Source organism: Hippopotamus amphibius, chromosome 2 (genome assembly GCF_030028045.1).
Source record: "Hippopotamus amphibius kiboko isolate mHipAmp2 chromosome 2, mHipAmp2.hap2, whole genome shotgun sequence".
NCBI lineage: Eukaryota > Metazoa > Chordata > Mammalia > Artiodactyla > Hippopotamidae > Hippopotamus > Hippopotamus amphibius.
The window spans coordinates 31,819,459-31,846,449 of record NC_080187.1 but is presented as its reverse complement, the minus strand read 5'-3'; the positions used below and the strand labels follow the sequence as shown (position 1 = coordinate 31,846,449).

Sequence of the window (26,991 nt, the reverse complement as noted above, 5' to 3'; positions counted from 1 at the left end):
GCCATCAGCCAATCAGCAGTCTGAGTAGAACCAATTGCGTCTCGGTGGACCCAACAATAGGTAACAGAACAACAGGCACTTTAATAAACAGGCACTTCATCTCAGTTGAAAAACCAGGTCGCAGTAGCAAAAGCCAACAAACGGGAAAAATCAGCGGCGCCCCCTCCGGCGTCAGCGAGGCCTCAGCACACCCGGAGATCTTAGCCGCCGCTGCCTGGTCCCCAAGCGTTGCTAGAGAGACGGCGCTCACTTCTGAGCGCCGGGCGCTCTCGAAGTGCGTCACTTCCGCCCGGTTGGGTCTTGTGGCCCACCCTGGCGGCTTGAAGTGACTTCCTCTTTTTTTCCCCCTTCTTCCTCTCCCTGGCCCGGCCTCCCGGAAGCTTCGTTTGCTCTTCGCTTGCGGGTCAGGGGTGAGAGGCGGGAGTGCTGCGCGGACCTTGGTGAATAACTGCCCAGGTTTCCGCTCCCGTGCGGCGCAAGTTGGAAGAACTCAGGTGAGAATTCGGCCGAGGGCGCGGCAGGCCTCTGCGGACAACAGGAATTTCCACCCTCTCCCGCTCCAAGGCCTCGCTCTCCGGGGCCTGCAATTGGCCTCTCCGGAGGCTTGGGGTCCTTGGCCCCTCTTGAATCGGGTTGAGACCCTTATCCTCCTCTCTCTCCAGGCGAGGCCCCACTCAGGTTGCTGCCACGGATGCCCTTCTCCTGGAGCTTGAATTGGAAGCAGAGTAGTGTGTAGTCTCGGTGATGGCAGGGCTGCTTCCTAAAGGAACAAAGTGCTTTAGCATCCATGCCGCCTCCTTTAAGCTCTGAAACCTTGGGAGGCAAGTAGGGCCGACAGAATATTCACTTGCATTTGCATATGGAGAACTCCCTCTTCCAAGGCAGCACGGCTCCCTAAGAGTTAGAACTGGGATTCACACCCACAAATTCGTGAGGAGAGCGTTTGGAAGTAGAGAAGAAAGTGCAGATATAAAAGTTTGTGCTAGCGGGGCTTCCCTGGTGGCGCAGTGGTTAAGAATCCACCTGCTAATGCAAGGAACATGGGTTTGATCCCTCGGCCAGGAAGATCCCACATGCCCCGGAGCAGCTAAGCAGGTGTACCACAACTACTGAGCCTGTGCTGTAGAGCCGGTGAGCCACAATTACTGAAGCCCGTGTGCCTAGAGCCCATGCTCTGTGGCAAGAGAAGCCACCGCAATGAGAAGCCCTCGCACCATAACGAAAAGTAGCCCCCGCTCACCACAACTAGCGAAAGCCCGTATGCAGCAAGGGGGACCCCAACGCAGCCAATAAATAAATAAATATTGTTGAAAAAGTATATACTAGCATTTTTGTACTAGCAGTTTCTAGTACAGCATTTCTGAGTGTATACTTCTTGTTAGGCAATATGCTAAGTTCTTTCTGTACTTATTCATTCTTTATAAGGAGCATAGGAAACATATATTTTTGTTATTTCTGGTTTAGTAACTTGAGGCCCAGAGATGATAAATGACTTGTCCAGTATAAATAATTAAGTAGACATCTCCCAGGTCTCTTTTAGCTCTCTGATTGTCCCAACACTATAGAATTAACTTCTTTTCTAATCAGTTGTACTTTTCAGATGTTGGCATGTCAGGAAATGAGACTCCCGAAAATTTTCTTGGTCTCTTCACCCTTTGCCCATTGTCTTATTTCTTAGCACCATCCCATTTAGAAATTTGTAGTTCCGTAAATTCAGCTATGACTTTTACTCCACAATTTTCCTCTTTCCAAGAGGAACTTGAGGATCTTGTTGCTGAGTATGGAATTACTGGATCCAGGTTAAAGGACTGGCCAGAAAAATTGCTAGTTTTTACATCATAGGTGGACTCTCTTTAGTTGTTCTCCTTGTGAAACTTACCTAAGTTTCTGTCTTTTTTTTCTCTCCAGGAAAACAGCTGTCATCTTGTGCCAAGATGTCAGGCATTGGAAATAAAAGAGCAGCTGGAGAGCCTGGCACCTCTGTGCCTCCAGAGAAGAAGGCGACTGTTGAAGATTCAGGGACCACGGTGGAAACAATTAAGCTTGGGGGTGTCTCTTCAACGGTATGTGGAAATAATGCTCTGAGAGTGTGCTTTTCTTCTGTCAGTTACAACCTTAAAGTAATAATTTACAGAAGTCTTCTGGAGTAAGGGAAATTGCTTTGAAAAGAAGAGGGAAATAAAACAGCCAAAAGTAGATGAAATGATGCATTGCTCATTTCTGAAGAAGAAATATATTGACATTTGATCTTTATTTTTCAAGGTTTGTTTATATTCTTTGCAGAGTCTGGTGCCAGATACAGCATTGATTATAGGTATTTAGCAGTGGGGAAGCTATACACTGATTTTTCATTCACTGAAAACTTAGGTGCCAGGTACTAACAGGCAATGTAGCAAAGTCACTGAGCGTGTGCATTCTTACTTCCTTGTCTGTAGAATGTGATTATAGTACCTACCTCATTCGGTATTTGAGAGGATGAAATGAAAGAGTTCCTGTTAAGGAACATTACCTTTAACATGGTAAGTACTCAATATATGTGAGCTGTTAATAGTTTTTATTGTGGTTATAATGGTGAATAAAATAGATATTGTCCTTGCTTTTATGGAGTTGACAACTTTATTAGACTATTATATACCAGAAGCTTATAGTACTGTTATATGTCCATTAGACATCAGTGGCTCACTATAATAGGTCAGGAGTCTGTATTTTGGAACTCAGCCATGGGATGTGGTATAAAAATGCTTCACATTTGTATAGCCTACAAAACCACATCTGGTTTTTGAAATTGAGGCCCAGGGAGAATAGTAGGAACATTCAGAGTAAATTGTTGATGAAGTATCGTTTCTGAGGTTGTCTGGGGCTCATCAGCGCTCTGTTGCCAGAAGGTGATTTTGTCTTGGCACTGTCTCACATCATGCATCCCAAGGACATTTATGCATTCAATAAATATAAATATTTGTTGAGAATCTCTTATTTGCCAGGCATTGTGCTTTACATTAAGGATAGCCCCTGTACTTTAGTTTGTAAGTTGGCACTGAGAAGGGAGCAGACTGTCATAGTAGAGTGGGAAATGTGCTCTTCATAGGGATAATCACATGCGTTAAAGGAAGCACTGAACACAGCTCCCAGTTTGGACTCTATCCAGAAGGCAGTGGAGGAGCCATTGCAAGGTTTTAAGCAGGGGAGTAAGCATGCTCTGACTTAGATTTGCAGAATAACTGTAGGGAAGCAAGGGTTATAAGCAGGAGTTCAAAATTGTTCCCTCGTTCCTTCTCCCTCTCTTCCCTCCCGCTTTGCCTCTCTGAGGGTGGGGAGCTGGGACATGTATCCACTGATTCCTGCCCTAGTTGGTTGAAGGTTGCCCTTGAAGGCAAAAACTCCTCTGCAGTTTGAGGTTGCTGTAGTAAACCAGCTGAGACTGTGGAACAAAAAACTTCTGAGGCTGCAAGGTATGAAGTGGGGACACTGGTTGTGTGGCTGGAGCTGTCCACCAGAGCTGTGCTGAAGTCTGGAAGGTTGACAGATGATGGCATGGGGCACAAAAGTGTCTGCTACACGTAGGAGGCTGTTGTAGTAATCTTGATGAGGGATCATGGTGGCTTGGGCCACTGTGGAGGTAGTGTCGACAAGATTTGCTCGTGAATTGGATAGTACATGAGAGAAAGGAGGCACGATGACTCCAGGATTTTGGAAGTATGGAGTTTTCACTAACTGAGCTAGGGAGGAGTATAAGAGGAGCAGATTTTTGGGAGCTGTGGGAATGAATCATGAGTTTGATATTGGACATATAAGTTTGAGGTATTTATTAGACCTGTGAGTGGATAGGTAGTTGGATGAGGTGATCTGCAGTCTGTGGAGAGATCTGGGCTAAAGCTGTACATTTAGGAGTCATTATTTTGTAGATGGCATTTAAATCCATAAGACTATAGGCTCTCCCATAAGGAATGAGCATAGGTAAAGAAGTGTGAGAACAGGGACCTGGAGCACTGCAACTCTTCATGTCAAGGAGATGAAAAGACACTAATCAAAGAGGGGCCATTGAAGTAGGAGGAGAACAGGAGAAAGTGGGGTCTCAGAAGCCAAAAGAAGAAAGTGTTTCAAGAAGGAGTTGATCAGGACTTCCCTGGTGGCACAGTGGTTAAGAATCCACCTGCCAATGCAGGGGACTTGGGTTCGAGCCCTGGGCCAGGAAGATTCCACATGCCACAGAGCAACTAAGCCTGTGTACCACAACTACTGAGCCTGCGCTCTAGAGCCTGCAAGCCACAACTATTGAGCCCATATGCCACAACTACTGAAGCCCTTGCACCTACAGCCCGTGCTCCACAACAAGAGAAGCCACCGCATTGAGAAGCCCACACACCACAACGAAGAGTAGCTCCTGCTCACCACAACTATAGAAAACCCGCACGCAGCAACGAAGACCAAGACCCAATGCAGCCAATAAATAAATAAATAAATAAATTAATTAATAAAAAAGAGTTGATCAGGTGCTCTTGATGGGTTGAGCAGGGGGAGGACTGAGACTTTAGATTTAGCAATAGAAATTTCACTGGAGATGATAAGAACTGTGTTGGTGGAGTGGTGGCAATGGCGGCCTGATTGCAGTGAACTTAAGAGAATACGAGAGGAGGGGAATTAGGGAAAAGAGGGCAGAGATGTTGCTTTGGAGGAGTATTGATGTAAAGTAGAACAAAGAAAATGGGGCCCTAGCCAGAGGGAAATGTGGGGTCGAGAGAAGTTTTCCTTAATTAAAGTAGGAAATATTACAGTATTTTTATTTATTGATGAAATGATTTGGTAGGGAGGATAAAGTTGATGATGTAGCAGAAAAAGAAGACAGTTGCAGGTGTGATGTCCATGAGTAGAAGAGAGAATAATGTAATGCACAAGTGGGGTAAGGAGCCTTAACTAGGAGAGGGACGGTTTATCAACAAGAAGGAAGGCAAGGGATGTGGGTTCAAAGGTAAGTAGGTTGGTAGTTGGGGTTGTGGGAGGTAGATGTGGACATACTCTGCTGATTGCTTCTATTTGTTTTTCAGTGAAATCAGAAGCAAGACTCATCTGAGAGTGAGGATGGGGGAGGAAGTTTTGGAGGTGTGAAGAGACAGGAGAAGGTAGGAAGTAGTCATCTTGAAGAGAGAATGGACTAGAGAGAGGGAGCAGGGTTGCTGGGCAGCACCAAGGACCTACTTGAGTCTGTGACCATGAGTTTAAAGTGAGGCCAGTCAGCATGGTGCTTTATTTTTTCCAGTCACATTCAGCTGCATGGAGGTAGGTGGAGAGTTGGATGTTACCAGGATTGGGGTTTTTAGCTGGCAGATATGGAGCAAAGGAGGAGAAGGTTATTAAACAGTGTGACTGGTCATGGAATTTAAGTTTGATAAGGAAGTGAGGAATGAGAGGAGTGAAGGACAGGGGTATGGAACGAAGGTGTAGGACCAATGGATTGTGTAATAGTTCCTGGAGGAGTTGAAGAATTGTTGGAGTTATAAAACTAGAGAGAGTGAGCTGCAAAAACAGGTGGTAATTGTGGAGAATGGGGTGTTTGAAATTGAGTTTGTAGAGAATATCCAGGTAAAGCTAAGACTAAGAATAAGAATAACTGGGAGTTTGGTGACTGAGGGAGATAAAGGACAAGACCATTGGAGGAGAGGAGGTCAAGGTACAGGATCTGAGAAGCAGAAGAGATCATCAGTATGGGAATTGAAATCAGTAAGAAGTACAACATGAATAGTATTGGAGAGAGTGATGACAAGCAGGTGCTAAATCTTTAGGAAATGTGGGTAAGTGACCTGGGCGTATGTAGGTGAATGCAGCAAGACAGGGTGGCAGGTGGTCCAGACCAGTCGCCTGAGCTGCAAAGCTAGGAGGTTTTAGGTAATTGGTAATTGTGGAGCAAAGTGGATAATAGCTTGAAAGTGGCAGTGGAGAACAGGGAGGACACCCACCTGCCTCCAGGCCCGGGGCTTCAGAGCATGTGGGATAGAAACAGCCACCACTGGAGAAGCCTGCAGGGAAACAGCGTTCTTATCCAGGTTTCAGGTGGAGCAAGATGGGGAAGGTGATGCTCAGAAAAGAGGTTAAAGATATGGTTTATTAATAGTATTCATAAACTGGTACAGTTGGGAAGCTATTGACTGTTTTGGTGTATTAGGACTGTTAAACCAAATGGAAGAGAGAAAATAAAAGTGAAACAAGAAATTGGCGTTCTAATAAATGGTTCTTACTTTAAAATATTCATTAATTTCTAGGTAAAGTGAAAATGTAATCCTTTTGACATGCTGTTTCTTTGCCTGAGGTTCTCCCTTGCTACCTCCCACCCCCCATCTCCCCACCAGCTTCTCCTCAGAGAGAGGTTAAAGGTACCGAGGGGTACACAGTTACTGATAGAGTGACGTTTTTGCAGAAACAGAAGAGAGTGGGATACTCAGCACAAGTTGAGGTTTTAAGAATATGGGCATAAGTTGGTAAGTTGTATGAATGGATCTAGGAGATAGGAAATTGAAGGACTTTCCATCTGATGACTTCTGTTTTCTCTTTAAAATAGGAGGCAAAGTCACCTGCTTAGTGTGATGTGAGAGGAGATGGTTTGGTAGTTTGGCATTGCCTCAATGTAGAGTAGCAGCTAGCTCACTTGTTAAAGAAACATTTCTGGACAAATGATAAGATCTGTTCAGGTTAGAAAGGCACCAGTCTCCCTGGTTTAATGACCTTATCTAGAAGTCTCAGCATACTGGGTATAGGAATGGAGTAGTCCAATATGTAGATTAATTCAGATTGGGATTTGTTCACAGAGGTAGGCTAGAAAGACTAAAGGCAGAGGACTTAAGAAGCCTGATAGGCAGGAGTTTGAAGGAATGCACTATAGGGTATAGTCAAGGTAGTCAAGGTATGGAAGATAGTGGAGACAGAGGAGAAAGGAGAAAATTCAAAATTTTGGAGATCCAGGTGAAGACTGGTATATTGGGATAAGGACACGAGATATCTGGAAAGATGGTTTTATTCAGAGACTGCAAAGTTGGAATTTAAGATTTCAGATATGACACAATTTCCAGATAATGACAAACGTCTAGGATGTGGCTTTTGAAATGTCTGGCTGAAGCACAGTGAAGGAAGTAATCATTGGAGTTAAGGAATTCAGAATGCTGACAGTGTAGATGCTAGAGGATTAGGTGGTTTGTCCACACATGTACATGTCCACATGTATATTGAAGTCACCAGATGTATTGACGGGGACTGGGATACAAAAGGACCTGGTTGCCAAAGTCTTGAATGAATGACAGGCAGTGTTTAGGAGATAGATGACTGATTGGGGTTGAGGGTGATCTAGATGGATGGTGGAGCCTCACAGCAGTATTTTGTGGATGTACATGTGACTAGAACAGTGAGCTGGGTGAAGTCAAGGTTCTAGCATATATTTGTGTGTGTCATTCTTTCCTCCCATCATCACAGACCTTTACTTTTATTCATTTCTTCTGCTCCTACTTCTTATCGCATTATTTGCTGTAAGATTTTTTTTTAATGAATAGCTTTATTCATAGGAATTAACTAATGTACATATTAGCCCTTGTTGAGTTTAACAACTGATTTGTCTAATTTCTCCCTGGAGATTAATAAGATTGTTTTCCTGCGACAGGAGGAGTTAGACATTCGAACACTGCAAGCCAAAAATCGCAAACTGGCAGAAATGTTGGATCAACGGCAAGCCATTGAAGATGAACTCCGTGAGCACATTGAAAAACTGGAACGAAGACAGGCCACCGACGATGCCTCACTGTTGATCGTCAACCGGTACTGGAGTCAGGTAGCTAGCTTGTTAATGTACTCAGGTTTCTATCCGAGCACTGTAGTTCTCCTTAGCACGCTCTTTACTTCCAAAGTTATTTCCTTTTGTATTTTCATAACTGTACCTTCTCTCCTCCAGTTTGATGAAAACATCCGTATCATCCTTAAACGTTATGATCTGGAGCAGGGTTTGGGAGACCTACTCACAGAAAGAAAAGCCCTTGTTGTGCCTGAGCCGGAACCAGACTCTGACAGCAATCAGGAGCGGAAAGATGACCGAGAGAGAGGTGAGTGTTGGTGGCGAATTTGCTGCTGCATGCTTTCTGGGGGTTTGAAGTAGAGCTTTGCTTTGAGGCTCTCCCTTTGAGGGGAAAAACAGATTTTGATATTTCCAGTTTTATAATTTTAGGGGCTTCTTTTTTCCCCCTGTGTCTTCAGGGGAAGGGCAAGAGCCAGCTTTCTCTTTCCTTGCTACTTTGGCCAGCAGTTCCAGTGAAGAGATGGAATCTCAGCTGCAGGAGCGCGTGGAGTCTTCCCGCCGAGCTGTGTCCCAGATTGTGACTGTCTATGATAAACTGCAAGAAAAAGTGGAGCTCTTATCACGGAAGCTGAACAGTGGAGGTAAGGCAAAAACCAGGACGCTGGGAGCAGAGGGGGCAAAATAGGAACTCACCTTTGTGTGCTGGTTTGTAGTTTTCTAACTTACATATTTATTTTTAATTAAATTTCTTGGAGTCAGTTTTAATACATTCTTGTTTTTTGTTTTTCTGTCATCTCTAATATTTTCAAAAGGTGTTGACTCAGGTTTTAGAATTGTTAGATCTCAGTGTTTAAAAAGATAAAACAAAATATTAGATTACAGGGATGGAAGGTGTGTATTTGAAATAAAAGTATTATTTTATGATACTACTCAGAGTTAATGCAGAAACTTATATTTGTACAGTATAGTTAAGTATTTGTGTAGCTAGGTTGCATCTTCTTAAATGCCCTGATTTCATGTTTTAAATAATAATCATGGTCTAGTTGTAATATCTTAATTTCTCTGATTGTCATTAAGATGTTTAACCTTTCATTTCTGAAAGAAGTATGTTGAATGTAATGGAGCTTGAACCATCGGCCAGGAAAATAAGAATTTCCTTACTCTGTAATTTTGGTTTTAAAGATACTTGGGCTAAATTATCAATAAAATTAAAAGAAAAGGCACATTAAAGATGTGTGAAAATTTTGTGGGGAAGGGTTTCCTTTGCTCTTCCAATAGGGTGTTTGTGTAATTCTGTATTTTATTATTTGGATAACAGATATTTGTTTTAAGATACACAAATCAGAAATCACCTAAAGTATACTACACACGTCCTTCCATCTTACTTTCCAAAGACAGCCATTGTAAACAGTATTATTTGTGTCCTCCCAGACTTTTTTGTTCATATATTACATCTACTTGTATGTTCCCAGCTAAGCTGTGTCTCTTGGTGCAGTGCCTTGCCTCACTCTTCTTTGTTTCTCTGTTTTCTTGCACTGTTTCTCGTGTCTAGTGGGTGCTTACATAATGGTGAATGAATGGCTAGAAATCTTCCCTGTCACCTAATGTAAACTGAGCTGTGTGTGTGTTACTTCTTTTCTCCCTTGGCTCTACGTGAATAGTTAGAAGGTATTATTAACATCAGTAATATGCCACACAGATATACCGTATGCATAGTATACCAGATAATATGCCATATGCAGAGGCTATGTCATTGTTAAACTTGATTTTATAAGTGAATATTAAATAAAGGAATTGCTGTATTTAAAAAGGAACTAAAATGAGTAGCACATTAAACAGTACTTTAAAATTATTCTTTTTGATGGTGTGCATTTTAAGATAGCGTTTAAGTTAAAAAATAAAAACATTCATTGCAAGTTACAAATTGCTAAGCTGTTATCTATAACAAAAATGGCAATTGCGATTGATAAGCTGAACGTTCTAAGAGATAAAGGTGTATAAAGTGTGAATTGTAGCATCAACTATAACTCTGGGTGGTTCATTTTTTTTCCTCATGTTTATTTGGTCTTTGATTTAAAAAATTGCATTTATCCGCTTGTTTATTAATTCAGTGAATATTTATTGAGTTTTTATTGTATTCTGGGCCTTGCTCTCAATATCTTAGGAAGAGGACTAAAATTCAGTCTCTAGTTCTTACCTTGGGTTATGAATCAGAATCATTTTGAGAGTTTTTGGAGCATACTGTTTTTTGGCCCTGCCCACGTGTATTCTTATTTAGTAGGTATAGGATGGGTTCTAGATAAGTATCTAATTTTAAAGGTTCCACTTTCTGATTGGGTAATCTTGATTAAAAACCATGAAAGCCACTGCATGACCAATGTGTATTATGTTTCTAAGAGTGATGCCAATTTTGCTTCCTGATAACTGTCTCTAGGGGCCATATATAACCCGAGAATATCTGGTTTCATTTACTAACATTTGGATTTTAGCTATAGTATTTGTGACTCTGATTTTAAACATACTGATTTGATATGGTAAGTTCTGTAGATTTACTGCCTTCTTTGTAAATAATACTGTACAATTTGGTTTTTGAGCCTCAGGAGTGCCTCTGGCATAGTATTCCAGAATATGATAAGTAATTCTCTGTTCTTGCCTTTATTTTTCATGATTTTATAGGTGCTCATTTGAACAAGGAAATTGCTGCTCCCTGTCCTACCCTTCCCTTCTTTTCCAACAGAGAGATGCTTCATATTGGTGTCAGTGAATAAGAGGAATCTGTAATAGCCTTAGAAAATTGAATTTTATTGCTGTTAAGTCTGACCTTGATTATAGATACTTCTGTCATGTCTGCAGTTCTGAAATGCAGTTTTTTTGGGGTGATTGTGCTTTATCTGAATAAAGTTATAGGGCCTGTCCATTTCTTTTCTCAAGGCATTTTGATTTCATAGAAAGGGCTGGGCATTAGGTAACTTTGCCTCTGTGTCTACCTCTACAGAAGCACAAGTTTGACTTATTTCCTTAAGCAAGTGCTTTAACTAAGACCAAGTCCTCTAAGCAAACCTGGGTACTTAATCTGTCATGTGTAGATAGTAAAAACCAGACTACTTCTTGAAGTTTTCAGGAAAATAAAATGAGACAGCACATTAGTTCTTTGGTGGGATACACAGTTGTAAAATTTGATGCTATAGATGCTAAACTAAAGTACAGTTCTTCTCCCTCAGATAATCTGATAGTGGAGGAAGCAGTGCAGGAGCTGAATTCCTTCCTTGCACAAGAGAACATGAGGCTACAGGAATTGACAGACCTCCTTCAGGAGAAGCATTGCACCATGTCTCAGGAGGTACTTGACCAGAAAGGAGATGGCAGTTTCTAGTGGCCTGTGGCAGACATTGACTCAGAATACTAAGTGCTTCAAAAGTCATCTTACTCTAGAAAGCCTATTTTTATATTATAAAATTTCATAAAATCCAAGGAAAGGTTAAGGGAAGGAAATAATTGAATGTTTCTCCTTGGCTCTGCCTCTGTTTAAACAGACATTTTGGGATCTTAGTTTTTAGGAAGAATTACCATCATGGAGTTTTGCAAAACAATACACCAACCCCAGATATTAAATTACTCCAAATGTAAATGACCATGTACAATGTTATTGAGGAATGCGTTGGTAGAAATTTATCTGAGATTGGAGCAGTAGGAAATACTGCATTTATGATGACCTATGAACTTGAGGAATGTGGGTTTTTCAGTCCAAACTTGGACACAAATAGTGCCATGACCAAACTATGTCAAGATTTGGGTGTTTGTTTATTTGTATAAAATGATTGCAACAAAGTGATGATAAGCCTTCTGCTGAAATTTGACCTACCTTAGTTTGGCACCCAGCTCCTATGCTTATTGATTAGTTAATAGTTAACCATTTACTTAGTACCTGGCACTTAAGTACTTTACACGTATTATCTCTCATGATCAGATAACTCTCATCTTACTGTTAAGGAAACAAATTCAAAGAAATTGGTGACTGGTCTGAGGGCATGCAGCCAGAAGGTGATTGAACTGTAATTTGGATATAGGTCTGTGCAACTTCAAAGCCCATGTTCTTCATTATGCCCTGTTTCCTAAACTCCAGTTCCAAGGAGCATGCTGGGCTGGTTGCTTGGGAATCATCTGGGAAGTTTATTAATACTTCTCATCAACTTTCAAAGGGGTTAGGGTAGTGCTTATAAAGAAATTGGAGTGTAGTAAAAAAAAAAAACTAGTATAATCTTCTGTCATGTTTTAAGGCACAAGCTAGGTACTACCAAGATGAAAAGGTCTTCCTTTACCAGCCCTTTCCCAAAACTCAGCATCACTAAGCTAGAGAGACAAATTGCTTTGCTTAGCTAAGTTGATGTCCAGGATGTCTCTTTTGGCTGGCTGTTGATGCTACCTGTCCCTAAGAGCTCACCTTAGTTGTCCACTGGAGTGGCGCCTCTCCAACATGGCAGTGTCAGGGAAGTTGGACTTCTTACGTGGCAGCTGGCCTCTTCCAGAGAATGAGTGTTTCAGGAATACCAGGCAGGACCTGCATGGCCTTTCAGACATAGCCCTGAAGTTGGGTAGCTTCATTTCCACTGAGTCACCAAAGTTGACCCAGATTCAAGAGGAGGAGACAATGACCTCACCTTTTGTTGGGAGCACTGTCAAAGAATTTTGGGCCCATATTTCAAAACCAACACAAAAGATTTGTTTAGATTAATGTGAACATGTAACAGTTTTGTAATTAAAGTATTAAGTGGCATTAGCTGTGTGTAGCTCCTAAATAAGCAGAGAGCAACATAGGTTTTATATCTTTATAGCATCTGACTCTAGATTGCCCTGGGCTCAGCTTGAAAAAGAGCATGGAAATTTTCCTTTTGTTCTCTTTGGATTATTATTTGTGGGAATGTGGGTAGGGAAAGTTGAGGGTAAAGATATCTGTCTTTTCTAAATAAATATTTGAGTTTTTATCTCCTAAAATATTTGGTAAAATCAAGGATGTTATCTTTTGTCTCTTAAAAAAATATTTTCTGATGGGTTTGTGGTCTATATAGGGAAATGGTGCTTCTCAGAGGTAGAAAAATCATTGACTCTTAAGTAGTCTTTTCCTTGTGAGAGTTTTTATAGACTTCTACAGTTTTCATGATTGTGACTGACCCAGAACTATTAAAAGAACCTGTGATTTCAGTTTTATACTCATGTGTTGGGAAGAGGTTGAAATATCTTTTACTTAAATCTTTTCTTTAATGACCCATAAGCAAGGGTTAATCTTGTGGGATTTGGGTTGTAAGGCATTCCTTTTCTAACTTGGTCTTTTGTTGCTGTATTTTTCTGAACACCTGTCTTTGGGATGTAGTTCTCCAAGTTGCAGAGTAAAGTGGAGACAGCTGAGTCACGAGTATCTGTCTTGGAGTCCATGATTGATGACCTGCAGTGGGATATTGACAAAATTCGAAAGAGAGAACAGCGACTCAATCGACACTTAGCAGAAGTCCTAGAACGGGCAAGTGCGGTTTTATTCACAGTTTGAGGACTAGAATCATTTTAAGGAGTCTACTCAGAAAGGATGGACTTGGGTAGTAGTACTTGGGGACAAAACAACTTGTCTGAAAATACTTTGGTTTTCAGACTGAAATCTTTGGGTCTCTCACGGAAGAATCTTTGTCTTCTCCGCAGGTGAATTCGAAAGGTTATAAAGTATATGGTGCGGGGAGCAGTCTCTATGGCGGCACAATCACTATCAACGCCCGCAAGGTAAAATCGGCAACTCCTTCAGGGTGTGTTTTTTTGACCTGGTGTCAGGTGCTGTGTTAGGTGCTTAGGATTGTGTTTACAAGTGACAACGTGGGGTTTTGCTGGAAGGGTGGATCCATGGAGATGGAAGCTTAGGAAAGGGAATGATTTAGAAATTCCTTTTCTTTATTCTCATTTTGCTAGTTCCTCCTTTTCTGCAGTTTGAGGAAATGAATGCAGAGCTTGAGGAGAACAAAGAGTTGGCTCAGAACCGTCACTGTGAGCTGGAGAAACTTCGGCAAGACTTTGAGGAGGTTACTACACAAAATGAAAAGCTGAAGGTAGGAAGCACAGCTCTGAGGGGCAGTAAAATGAAACTTTTTGATGATCAACTCACATAGGTGTTGTGAACCATCACAATTTATGAGGGAAATGAAAAACGTAAGTTTTGTTGCTATATCCATTTATTTAGTTATGTATGTACTTAATATTTGTATGCTGCCTTGTTCTGAAAAGGATTTAAAGCAACCTACAAAGATACATTGACTGAATCAAAGTGCTGAACTTAGGGGTTGTTGAGAAAAAATGAGGAGTAGGGTGAACTAGGGTGAGGATCCAAAGTGGATTTTAAAAATGGGCCTTTATATAAGACGTATGCAGGCAGCATGTGCATACAGTACGCAGGCCACTCGCATGTCAATAATTGCCCATTGTGGGCCACAGAATTTGCCTCTCTGGGTTCTAACTGCCAAAACAGAGAAAGAAACATGGTCAGTGATCCTGTTGGTTTTCAAACCTGCCCATTAGAATTTTCTCTCCCTGGTTCTGGGGCGGGGAAGAAAGTAGATTCCAAAAGTCTTCCCAACCCTCTTTCAATCACAGCCACCCATCTTTTATAATTTGATTTGTATCTAGGTAAATATATGAATAAAGATGTTTGAACTGAAAAAACAAACAGAAAAGAACAAAAACAACCTGAGTTGATTCAGTTGAAGTGTTTGGGTAATTAAACAGTTACGTGGGAGAAACATAAGTATTTTTGATACAATCAGAAAAATATTTTTCTCTGTGACTGTCAGTAAAGAGAACAAGTTAGTGACTAGGGTCCTCAACTATGTTCTTAAATAAGTATCCTGACAAATTTCATAGTGCTCTTCTCTGTCCCTAGACCTGACAGATTTTGTAGGGCTCTTCTAGTGTCCTTGGATCTAGGTTGACACACAGTGTAAAACATGTGTCAATTAAAACAATTCTTGGGTGGAAAAATACAGGTACCAGGTACCACCTCTTGGAGGGTCTAATTTAACTTAGAATAGATTTTATGTAACTGGAGGAATAGATAGATATATTTCATGAAGTTTGTCTCAGTTGCACAGGACATAAGAGAGTTTAAGATTTTATTTCCTGGCTAGTGTCCTAGATTCTGCGTCTGACTTTTCTTTTCTTTGGGCCCTCCTAAGGTGGAATTGCGGAGTGCTGTAGAGGAAGTGGTCAAGGAGACTCCGGAATATCGCTGCATGCAGTCACAGTTCTCGGTCCTGTACAACGAGAGCCTGCAGTTGAAAGCCCACTTGGATGAGGCTCGGACCCTGCTTCATGGCACCAGGGGGACCCACCAACGCCAAGTAGAGCTCATTGAGGTAATAGCCTAAGCTTGTCTTCTGTGTATAAGCTTTCTCCCTTATAAATTTTATAATTTTACTCTCTCATGCTCAGTTAATCTTTTATTCATTCAGCAAACATTTATAGAGTGGCTGTAGGTCTTTACTCTGCTAGATGGTGGGCATCCTGCCATCAAGGATCATACAGTCTAGTGGGGAGAACAGTATCCAGTAGGATGCAGTGTGGTGCGATAGAGCATATCCAAAAGCTGCAGTGATAAAGGAGACAAGAGCATCTGGTTCGACTATGGAATCATCCTGATTCCACTTGCCAAAGCAAAGTGTGACTCTCAAGGATAAATACAAGTTTACTGGTAGATAAAAAATAGGAGAAGGGCATTCCCAGCAATGAGGACAGCAGATACAAGAATAATTTAGTATCACGGGAGACTTATGTGCCTTGAGGAGAATAGTGTATAGAAGCTGCATCACTGCTTACAAGCCATTATTGGTGTATGTGAATAATTTTTTTTTTTTTTTAATTTATTTGTTAATTTATTTTATTTATTTATTGGCTGCATTGGGTCTTCATTGCTACACACGGGCTTTCTCTAGTTGCTGAGAGCGGGGGCTACTCTTCATTGTGGTACGCAGGCCCTTCATTGTAGTGGCTTCTCTTGTTGTGGAGCACAGGCCCTAGGCATGTGGGCTCCAATAGTTGCTGGACATGGGCTCAGTAGTTGTGGCTCATGGGCTCTAGATCACAGGCTCAATAGTTGTGACGCACGGGCTTAGTTGCTTCATGGCATGTGGAATCTTCCCAGGGCAGGGCTCGAACCCACGTCCCCTGCATTGGCAGGCAGATTCTTTACCACTGCGCCACCTAGGAAGTCCTCCTGTGAATAATTTTTTTAACACAGGAACTTTAATTCATGCATTCACTTCTGTACTTTTCATAGCCTTTAGGGTTATGTTTATAGTAGTTGGTCTTTTACTGTATGTCTGCCAAATGAATTGAATTTAATATATCTTACTTTACTGTTATATACTGTTTTATTCTTTAGTTTTCCAACCAAATTGTAATGTTCTCAGAGTTAGGAGCCATTTCCTGTATTTCTTGAGTCTCCTGCCGGTTCTCAAAGCAGTGTTTTGTAGCTGTCTGGTATTCATTAAGTATTGATTAAATTGGAACTTTTCAGAGTAATCCCTCTGTTCTTGATATTTTCTTTTTTTCTTCTTAGATCCATATATATAAAATTTAGGAAATGTAGTAATAGAATATGATGACATTTCTACATTTTGATAAGAATTTTAGATCGGTTCCTTTTTCTGTGTATAGCGAGATGAGGTTAGTCTTCACAAGAAGCTGAGGACCGAAGTGATCCAGCTAGAAGATACCCTGGCCCAGGTCCGCAAGGAGTATGAAATGCTGAGGATAGAGTTTGAGCAGACCCTTGCTGCCAACGAACAAGCAGGTACAGTTACTCTGGCTCCACCCTGCAGTTTGTCCGCTGCACGTGGCCTTCCTCGTGGCCTTCCTCGAGAGGGACAGGGTGGTCACCAGGATTTGTTAGTACTAACTAGAGCTCAGAAGTCCTCAAGAATCTTCATTCAAATCCTGTCATTCATTTTGGTTTACAGCCTGGGTGCTTGTTCTTTAACTCAGATTGGCCAGTTTTGTTTTCATCTTCTGAGAAGGAATCTTCCTTTTGGCACTTCTCCCTGTTTCTCAGAGGTCCCTCATGTGTTCTCTGCTTTCTTTCCTTGTGCCTTTGCCCTTGTCACAGTTCTTCCTAACCCTGCTGTTGCTGTATTTAAGGCCCCATCAACCGGGAGATGCGCCACCTCATCAGTAGCCTCCAGAATCACAATCACCAGCTGAAAGGGGAGGTCCTAAGGTATAAGCGGAAACTGAGAGAGGCCCAGTCTGACCTGAACAAGGTAACCAGGAGGAGTGGAATAAGTATTATTTGCTGTTAATTTTGCAAAGCTGTCTTTGGGTGAGGAGAGTGGTGTGGTCACCGTAAGTGAGTGTGCTGCTTTCCTTTCTCTGCCCGCCCAGACTCGGCTGCGCAGCGGCAGTGCGCTCCTGCAGTCTCAGTCCAGTACTGAGGACCCTAAGGACGAGCCCACAGAGCTGAAACAAGATCCTGAGGACTTAGCTGCCCAGTCCGCCGCCTCGAAGGCATCTCAGGAGGAAGTCAACGAAATTAAGTCCAAACGCGATGAGGAAGAGCGAGAACGAGAAAGGAGGGAGAAAGAGAGGGAGCGAGAAAGAGAGCGGGAGAAGGAAAAGGAGAGAGAACGAGAGAAGCAGAAACTAAAAGAGTCAGAAAAAGAGAGAGATTCTGCTAAGGATAAAGATAAAGGGAAACATGATGATGGAAGGAAAAAGGAAGCAGAAATTATCAAACAATTGAAGATTGAACTGAAGTAAGAGCAGTGTTTAGAGTAACTGTTTCTGACTCAGCAGCTAAGGTTAGGATATCGTGCATGAAATGTTTGAATGGTGGCATGGCTTATTCAATAATTGTAATATTTTAAGTGTAACTTAATGTACTATTAATGTGGTCTTGATTCTTGATCAAGTGTGCAGCTTCAGTGGCCTGCATGGCTATTGTATAGTCTGGTTTAGTGATCAGGTCTCAGTAAATCCCGTTGTTGTAGCCTTAATCTTCATGAATCCAAATTAAGGAAAAGGATGTCATGATTGAGGTAACACTCATGAGAATTACTGGAAAGGAACTAAATTGCTGTTTACTAGATTTGAGCAAATTGTTGGCGTTAATTATAATTTGAATGATAGTAGGTAGAATATGTATCGCTATAACTTGAACAATAGTTATCTCTGCCTGACAGTTGAGTAGTTTGTGTATATTATCAGATCATTTTGAGAGATTTCTAGGAGGTTTACTCCCACAGCCATTGAAGCAGTAAGACCTTTAGTCAAGAAATACTGCCATAATCTCACATATCACCCCCTTCTCATCCTATACAACCTGTAACTTTTCCGATAGAGCTGGTTCCTTCTTGCTGCCCGTAGGTCATGGTTGAGCCTTTATTGATGCTTGGATTTGAGGGACTACTCTCCTCAAAACATTTAAACTTCTTTGGTATATAAAAGAATAGTTAAGAGTTTTGAAAATTTAGTAAGATAAAGTTCTAGTCCTTAGCTGATGGTTAATCACTTAACTATCAAATCTAGGATTAGCAGTATATTTCTAACTTTGAATTGTCTCCTTTTTTTCTCTCTCTCCTCTTGTTCTCTTTAAGACAAATTTTTTCCCCCAAGCATGTATCAGAATCATCTGGGTGACTTACTTAAAATACATTCCTGGACCCCATCCCAGACCTATAGAGTCTCAGTTTCTAACGTTGGGACCCCAGAACTTTGCCTATTTAACAAGTGCCACAAGTGTTTATTTTATAACTATGCTGGAGAACTTGGTCTGAAGGGAGAAATGATTCTTTTATACAACTTACTTTTCTATACTTTCTGAGTATATCCAGAAGTCTCTTGATAGTCTGTGCAAAAGTTTTGTCTTTTGAATGTGTTATATAAAGTGTAAAATAGAACTGTTGTAAAATATTCTGCACAATTCAAAATACCCTTGCTCTGATGCCCTTTGTTTTCTCATTACACCATTCTCCTCTACCACCCTCATCATAGGAAGGCACAGGAGAGCCAAAAGGAGATGAAACTATTGCTAGATATGTACCGCTCTGCCCCAAAGGAACAGAGAGACAAGGTTCAGCTAATGGCAGCTGAGAAGAAGTCTAAGGCAGAGGTAATCTAGTCTGCCATTACCTGTCATTCTGGTCAAAATCTTCATTTGTGGGATTTTCCTTCACAGTTCTGAAGGTTCTAGTTTCTTTATCTTTAAAGTTAGTGTTTAAGACTTAGCAACATTTTCTTCCCTTTTGAAGACCATCTAAAATAGAGATTTCCGGATTTTCCACTGGGTGGTATATCAGAATTATGGAGAATAGGAGTAGCCTTTTCAAACGTTTTGTTCCTTTATGTGCCGTATCAGTCATTGTCACACTGATTTTTTTTTTTCTGGTTACTTTTGGGAAGAATCCTTATTCTTTTAAAACTTGGGAGCCTAGAAAAAAGGGGTGAGAACTACCATTCTAAAGAAAAGTACATATGCACTCCTCAAGATTGCTGCTGTGGAAGCATTTGATGTTGGAATGGAGTGATGATAAAGCAGGGTTGTGATGTGGTACACTAGTGTATCATTTGTCTCCTTTCATAATCTTATAAAGATTCTTTTGGTGTTATGGGCCCTCCATCTGTGCAAAGTATTAATTGATTTTTGAAATTGTATTATAGCTTTTTGTTTTCCTTTTTGTGTGATTCGTTTCCTCCTATAGTTGGAAGATGTAAGGCAAAGACTCAAGGATTTGGAGGATAAGGAGAAAAAAGAGAACAAGAAAATGGCTGATGAGGATGCCTTGAGGAAGATCCGGGCAGTAGAGGAACAGATAGAATACCTGCAGAAGAAGCTGGCCATGGCCAAGCAGGTGAGCATACTTTCTTTCTTTAATGAGCTTTGTAAGTAAATTTTACTTGATAAGTAAGATATTGACAGTGAAATTTGCCCTGTCATTCCAGTCTTTTTGTTGTTGTTTTTAATATTTTTTTCTCCTATATGTTTGTTTGTTTGTTTTTACATTGAAGTCTCTCATCCTTCAGTCACTTTGTTTTGTGTGTGAGGAAGGAAATTTACTTTTATTTTCAAATGGATAGCCAGTTATTCAAAAACTGTTTATTGTGGGATCTATCCTCTCTCTGTTGATCTGCAATTGGGGGATGTAATGAAAATGAAATTTTATAAAAGGATGTAACATCTTATACACGTGATTATAAATCTGTGAAACTAAGAAAAACTTGTCCCCCAAATAGGTTACAAATAAATAACCAATATGTTAACTGTAGTGATTTCTGGATCATAGAAGTATAGAGACTTGTGCCCTTCTCATAAGGAACATATATTTCTTTATTTTTAAGTCCCAGTGAATTTTATTAACATTCAATAATAAAGATAACAAAAATGGTTGGAAAAACCATATATGTACATAAATAGACAAAAGTACACATGGGTATTTAATATGTGTGAAAGATATAGTTTTAAATCAGCAGGGGAAAGGAAGAAGATTAAATGTGGTGGGGTCTAAAACAAAATAATTTTGGAAAAAAGTTGGAGACATATTTGAACACTCTACACTAGGATAATTTCCAGATGGAATATATATATAATGTTAAAGAAATCCATAAAAGAGCCAGAAGAATACAGATAAATTTCTTATTTTCAGTTTGAAATGGAGAAGACCTTTCTAACTTTTAATAAAAGTCTAAAAAACATGAAAGATGAGATTGATAATTTTGACTTATGGAAAAAAGAAACACACAAAACTTCTACATGGGACTTCCCTGGTGGCACAGTGGTTAAGAATCTGCCTGCCAATGCAGGGGTCACGGGTTTGAGCCCTGGTCCAGGAAGATCCCACATGCCGCGGAGCAACTAAGCCTGTGTGCTACAACTGCTGAGCCCAAGTGCCACAATTACTGAAGCCCGTATGCCACAACTACTGAAGCCCACATACCTAGAGCCTGTGCTCTGCAACAAGAGAAGCCACCATAATGAGAAGCCCCCACACCACAACAAAGAGTAGCCCCCACTTACCTCAGCTAGAGAAAGCCCGCGTACAGCAACAAAGAGCCAGCGCAGCCAGGAAATGATAAATAAATAAATAAATTTAAAAACAAAAGAAAAAGAAAAAAATTCTGCATGGTAGCAAAGCCAAAGGATAAATGACAAACCTGGAAAAAGTATTTCTAACTCTTACTGTGAAAGGGCTTATCTTTCTACTATATATATATATATAAAAAAATCCCCAAAAAATGATAGGAAAGAAAACTCAAAAACCCAATAGAAGAGTAGACAAAAGATATGAATAATTCATAGAAAAACAAATGACTCTTAAATGTATGAAAAGATGTTTAGTATAATTTATAAGACGTAAATTAAATTTATTTTTATACAGTTTTTCACCTATCAGATTGTTATGAATCTTAGGTGTTTTCAGAATTGAAAAGTCTGTAGATTAAAGTCAGTATTATAATTGTGGAAATGTATGAGAAAATGTGAGGTTTTATGATGGAAATTTTTATAACCAGCTCCTACTTGATCAGTTTGCTAGATTATGGTATGTATAATTTTTGTCTGCTTCAGCTGACCTCAAATACAGATCAACTAATGAGCATCAGACAAAGAATCAATACCAACGGTTTCAGATAATAAGGCTTCTTCTGTATTCCTAGGGCTAACCTAGTGACAAAACTAAGCTGCTTAAACCCCTCTCTGTCACTAGGGTATTTCCATAATAACAGTGGGAAAGTTTAGCTTCCTGTGTGGATTTCTTTGGAGTTAGAAGATTCTATTAAAATGAAGGTTATTTCTTATTTTAGGAGGAAGAAGCTCTCCTCTCTGAGATGGATGTCACAGGCCAGGCCTTTGAAGACATGCAGGAGCAAAATATCCGTTTGATGCAGCAGTTGAGGGAGAAGGATGATGCAAATTTCAAGCTCATGTCAGAACGTATCAAGTCCAACCAGATACATAAGCTGCTGAAAGAAGAGAAGGAGGAGCTGGCAGACCAGGTTTTGACTCTGAAGACTCAGGTAACTAGAATGAAAAAAGCTTTCCAGAATCCTGTTGAAATAGGGTGCTTTCTATATGAAGATACAAGTAAAAGAATGATTATTATGGCATTTTTTATAATAGGAAAAACGCCTAAAAACTAGTGTACACAATTAGGGTACTGGTAAATGAATTATACATCTGTACAGAGGAGTACAATGCAGCTGTTTAAACAAACGTGGATCTGCTAATAAGAAAAAATGTCTAAAATACTTGATTAAAGGATTCATCTGTTTATCCCTTTTGTGTTAAAAATGTGTATGTCTTTGTGTGTGTGTGCTGTGTATCTTAAAAATTTCTGGAAGGCTTCATGAGAAACTCTGAGAGTGATTACCTGATTACGTCTGAATGTTTGGATGAGAGAAATACCATAGTCTTGCATGTGATTTGAACGGTTCATGGATAAAATCAGTAATATTGATTGCTTGAGATTTCTAATAGATTCTCTTTTGTGGGCCTGTGGATTAACAGAGCCTAGTCAGTTTTTTTTCTTCCTTGTTTGTGTTAAAGTGTGATTTTCTTTTTCTAAGGTTGATGCCCAGTTACAGGTAGTAAGGAAACTGGAAGAGAAGGAGCATCTGTTACAAAGCAACATTGGCACAGGGGAGAAGGAGCTGGGTCTTAGGACACAAGCCTTAGAGATGAATAAACGCAAGGTATGATCGATTACTCTGTAGTCTAAAGTGACAGTTTGTCTTCAGACAAATAAATACAACGCTGATGAAATTACAGGTTCACTTTATTCCTTGGGCTTGGTAACATTTTGTCTCACTGGAAATAAGTGGAGACAAGATAATGTTATTCATACACCCCTCATAGGCAATGGAGGCAGCCCAGCTTGCAGATGACCTCAAAGCACAGTTGGAGTTGGCTCAGAAGAAGCTACATGATTTTCAGGATGAGATTGTGGAGAACAGTGTCACCAAAGAAAAAGATATGTTCAATTTCAAACGCGCCCAGGTCAGTTGTTTTTTCTTCACTTTTTGCCTTCTATGTATTTTCTCAGCTCTGAAGTGACCTATGTTATAAAAGAGTTATTGGTCTTTTGTATGTCATTTCCTATTTAACACCTTGAGTGAAGAGATGGAGTCTGTTTTCTTCACAGAAAACTATCCCCAAAGCCTACCATGGTGCCTACCACCTAATGCACATGAAATAAATATTTATTTAAATGAATGAGTTAGTGAAATTGTAAAGTAGTAGCAAAGAAAATTAGAGAATTTTAAAGTTATACAATTTTTCTATGCTTTGCGTGTCAATTATTTCTCATGATGCCTTTCTATCCTTATCTATAAATCTGTAAATTTTAATCCAGTCTATCTTCAGCTTAAAACTAATTGCCTTAAAATAAAGTAACCTATCAAGTTTTTTTTCTTTTTTATTGGAGTATAATTGCTTTACAATGTTGTGTTAGTTTCTGCTGTATAACAAAGTAAATCAGCTATATATATACATATATCCCTTCCCTCTTGAGCCTCCCTCCACCCCATCTCCCCCACCTCATCCCACCCCTCTAGGTCATCACAGAGCACTGAGATGAGTTCCCTGTGGTTATCTATCAAGTTTTTATCTTTTTCCTTTTTAAAAAATTTAATACCTCAAAACTCTTAGACTGGACTGTCTCAGAACTGAATTGACAATAGTTAGATGCAGCTGAAGTTTGGTACTATGATTATGGTTGCTTGTTCTGAAACAAAAGAAAATAGCTTGTCATCTGTGTATTCCTAAAAGATAATTAGACATGAAAGAACAGAAAGTCCTTTCTTTCTACAGCAGAAAGTTCAGGTTGGAGCAATTAATTTTTCTCACAAATGGCAGGTCTGGGGGAGTGTGTAATGGGTATGCTATCCCACCACAGGAGGACATCTCTAGACTTCGAAGGAAGCTGGAGACCACAAAGAAGCCAGACAATGTACCCAAGTGTGATGAGATTCTGATGGAGGAGATTAAGGATTACAAGGTTAGAAAAACTGCCTCAGTAATTTGTGTGTGCTTTTTGTTTTGGCCTATGGTGGCCTACTAACAGATTAGGATAATAAATACTGAACCTCTTTACATGAAGGTAACCAAAGAATGGTTTATTCTGGGGGTGGGGTAGGGGTGGTGCTATTATTGTCTTAGTGCTTAGTGGATTTTCTTATTGTTTGCTTACATATAAGAGCCATTTGGGTCATAAACCTTTATGATTGCTCTGACTCTGATTTTCTTTTTTTTCTAGGCACGCCTGACCTGTCCATGTTGCAATATGCGTAAAAAGGATGCTGTACTTACCAAGTGTTTTCATGTTTTCTGCTTTGAGTGTGTGAAGACCCGCTATGACACCCGCCAGCGCAAATGTCCCAAGTGTAATGCTGCTTTTGGTGCCAATGATTTCCATCGCATCTACATTGGTTGATCCAAGCCAAGAGAAGAAGAGCGGCAGGCTGGACAGGCACTTAGTCATTAACCACCAAACCTCTACCTCTCCTCTCCTTGACAGGGCAGTTTGTCCGTCAACTCCTTTTCCTTCACAGACTTTATGTCCAGGTTCTCCTTTCTAATACCTAGGTGACTTAGGAGGGGAAAGGACTGGTAATGCAAGCCTTGGGTTTTAGAATGAATTAGAAACAACTTTTGTCTTCCCTACCAGCTTTGTGTATTTCCTGCTTTTAGACTTTCCAGCATCTTCTTCAGGCTCACTGTATAATCTTAGATTGTCCATTCCTCCCGAAGAAGTCAAATTGGTATTTTTGACACAGAGAAAGGAACAAAGAAGAGTGGAGACATGTGGCTACTTGTGGTGGACGGTGAACTTTTAGAAATAAGCTATCTACAGGTGTAAAATGTACTTGATTTGGGCAGTAAACTTTTTGTAAACTTAGATTATAAAATGGTATCATCGTGCTCCTTATTCCTGGATAGTTTGAAGCCTTAATGAAATTTATGTCCAGGATGATTCAACCCATCTCCTATTTACTAGCTAATTAACTTGTTAAGGTCAGCTGGCTTCCTTGTTACAGTTATTTAAGTTTTGAATGTTCTGTTCATTGGTGTCTTTAAATTTCTTGAGGCCAGAATAATTTCATATACTATAGCCCCTTTTATCTTATAATGAAATCAAGATTGGAGAGGATGGGGTATAGGACCAAGGTGGTGGAGAGATCTTCTGGATACTTGATGCAGGGAGGCCTTGGTGAGCTATGAATTACTCTCCTCTGCCTCTCCACAGGAATTGTCGTGACTCCTGTTTTCCAAAAGATTCTCTGTAATGTTTCTGTAGGACTTTATATTCCACAAGCTTCAATTAAAGCAGGATTCAGTTTGCTTTTTGTGTTCATGTTTTCCTTTGACATTTTTCTATTTGTCATTATTAGTTGATTTTATACCTGCTGTTTTAAATTGAATTCTCTTGAACAGAAATAACCAACTTAGATTAAGGGGCTAACTGTGTTTAAAGTATTTATTTCTCTGATTAATTGAAGCACTTTTCTCTCAGTTGTTTTATTGAGTCTGTTCTAGGGAGAGATTATGCCTAAAAGATGACGATTTGTTTGACTATTTAGTTCTCTCTTTCATAGTTCACTATGTGGGTAAGAGATTGTGATTTGTTTTCCAGAGGGTATCAGACTGCCTGGCACTTAAGTTTGAGAATTCTTGAAGTATAATTTTTACAGTAACCAGCAAACAGAGGTTTGCTATATCTCTGGTAAGGGATTGTGTAAAATGGATCCCTTCTCGATCACCACCTGTTCTAGAAGATGCAGAAGGGCAAATTCCGTGTCCTTTTGTGGTCACCACTTGTAATCAGCAGGACTGGTGATGAGTTCTGCAGTCATGTGGAATGGGTTAAGAAATGAGTCTAACTGAGGAATCTTTGAAACTGTGTCATCAAAGAGGTCACGGGCCCCTCAATCCTCCCACCCCACTACCCAACACACAGAGCCATGAGGGGGTCTGGCTCTGCTCCTGGATACACAGTGCATTTACATTCATTAATAGGGCACTTTCCCCTTGCTGTTCTCTTACAGGGCAAGCATGGGCATAAGTTTGTTGGTAGGAAGGCGAACAGAATACTTGGGCAGCTAGTGGTTTGGGTCTAGCTATTTACTGTTTATGTTGCTTGGCTAGCAAAGCCAAGCATCAGGGGACCACGGAGCCTGTGGAATGTTGTGAAAGAAACCCCTAGTCCCATGGGAAGCTGGATTTAGGGGAAGTTCCTCCATTGGAAAAGAGCAGGGAGCCCCTAGTCTCAACTAGCTTGAGGTCCAGGCCACACAGAAGGAGCAATTTCTTTTTTTTAAAGCTCTTTATTGGAATATAATTGCTTTACACTGTTGTGCCAGTCTTTGCTGTACAAAAAAGTGAATCAGCTGTACTTATACATATATCCCCATACATATATCCCTCCCACCCTCCATATCCCAGCCCTGTAAGTCATCATCCATCATCGAGTTGATCTTCCTGTGTTATGCAGCAGCTTCCCACTAGCTATCTGTTTTACATTTGGTAGTGTATATATGTCAGTGCTACTCTTTAACTTCATCCCGGCTTCCCCCTTCACCACCCCCTCCCGTGTCCTCAAGTCCATTCTCTACATCTGCATCTTTATTCTTGCCCTGTTACTGGGTTCACCAGTACCATTTTTTTAGATTCCATATATGTGAGTTAGCTTACGATATTTGTTTTTCTCTTACTTTGTTCTGTATGACAGACTCTAGGTCCATCTACCTCACTACATATAACTCAGTTTCGTTCCTTTATGGCGGAGTAGTATTCCATTGTATATATATGCCACATTTGTTTTATCCATTCAACTGTTGATGGGCATTTAGATTGCTTCCATGTCCTGGCTATTGTAAATAGTGCTGCGATGAACATTGTGGTACATGTTTCTTTTTGGATTATGGTTTTCTGGGAGTATGTGTCCAGGAGTGGGACTGCTGAGTCATATGGTAGTTCTAGTTTTAGTTTTTTAAGGAACCTCCATACTGTTTTCCATAGTAGCTCTGCCAGTTTACATTCCCACCAACAGTGCAGGAGGGTTCCCTTTTCTCCGCACCCTCTCCAGCATTTGTTGTTTCTAGATTTTTTGATGATGGCCATTTTGACCAGTGTGAGGTGATACCTTACTGTGGCTTTGACTTGCGTTTCTCTAATGAGTAGTAATGTTGAACATCTTTTCATTGTTTAT

The 26,991-nt window shown here is 40.3% G+C and overlaps 1 protein-coding gene across 4 annotated transcripts; it reads left to right on the top strand.

The window, feature by feature from the left end:
* The first annotated feature begins 342 nt into the window (after positions 1 to 342).
* On the top strand, positions 343 to 25,125 carry RNF20 (ring finger protein 20). 4 transcript variants are annotated; one of them, XM_057722532.1, is made up of 21 exons: positions 2,009 to 2,063; positions 2,436 to 2,519; positions 5,043 to 5,117; positions 7,640 to 7,807; positions 7,928 to 8,075; positions 8,227 to 8,409; positions 10,990 to 11,108; positions 13,137 to 13,283; positions 13,457 to 13,534; positions 13,735 to 13,854; positions 14,974 to 15,153; positions 16,454 to 16,589; positions 16,934 to 17,055; positions 17,177 to 17,547; positions 18,785 to 18,902; positions 19,492 to 19,641; positions 21,590 to 21,802; positions 22,352 to 22,477; positions 22,641 to 22,781; positions 23,680 to 23,781; positions 24,040 to 25,125. In XM_057722532.1, the coding sequence occupies exons 4-21, from the start codon at positions 7,691 to 7,693 to the stop codon at positions 24,214 to 24,216; spliced, it is 2,748 nt and encodes a 915-aa protein (XP_057578515.1). In that variant the 5' UTR covers positions 2,009 to 2,063; positions 2,436 to 2,519; positions 5,043 to 5,117; positions 7,640 to 7,690; the 3' UTR covers positions 24,217 to 25,125. The 4 variants fall into 4 exon arrangements, with proteins under 4 accessions (XP_057578511.1, XP_057578513.1, XP_057578515.1 ...); XM_057722528.1 differs by lacking the exons at positions 2,436 to 2,519; positions 5,043 to 5,117 and adding an exon at positions 343 to 494 and having other exon boundaries at positions 1,909 to 2,063; XM_057722530.1 differs by lacking the exon at positions 5,043 to 5,117 and having other exon boundaries at positions 1,926 to 2,063.
* The last annotated feature ends 1,866 nt before the right edge of the window (positions 25,126 to 26,991 follow it).

Coding starts and splice junctions, on each gene's coding strand:
- RNF20 (XM_057722528.1), top strand. CDS start 1,935: ATGTCAGGCATTGGAAATAAAAGAGCAGCTGGAGAGCCTGGCACCTCT. Junction 17,548..18,784: donor CAATTGAAGATTGAACTGAA/GTAAGAGCAGTG, acceptor CCCTCATCATAG/GAAGGCACAGGAGAGCCAAA. Junction 21,803..22,351: donor TTTTGACTCTGAAGACTCAG/GTAACTAGAATG, acceptor TCTTTTTCTAAG/GTTGATGCCCAGTTACAGGT.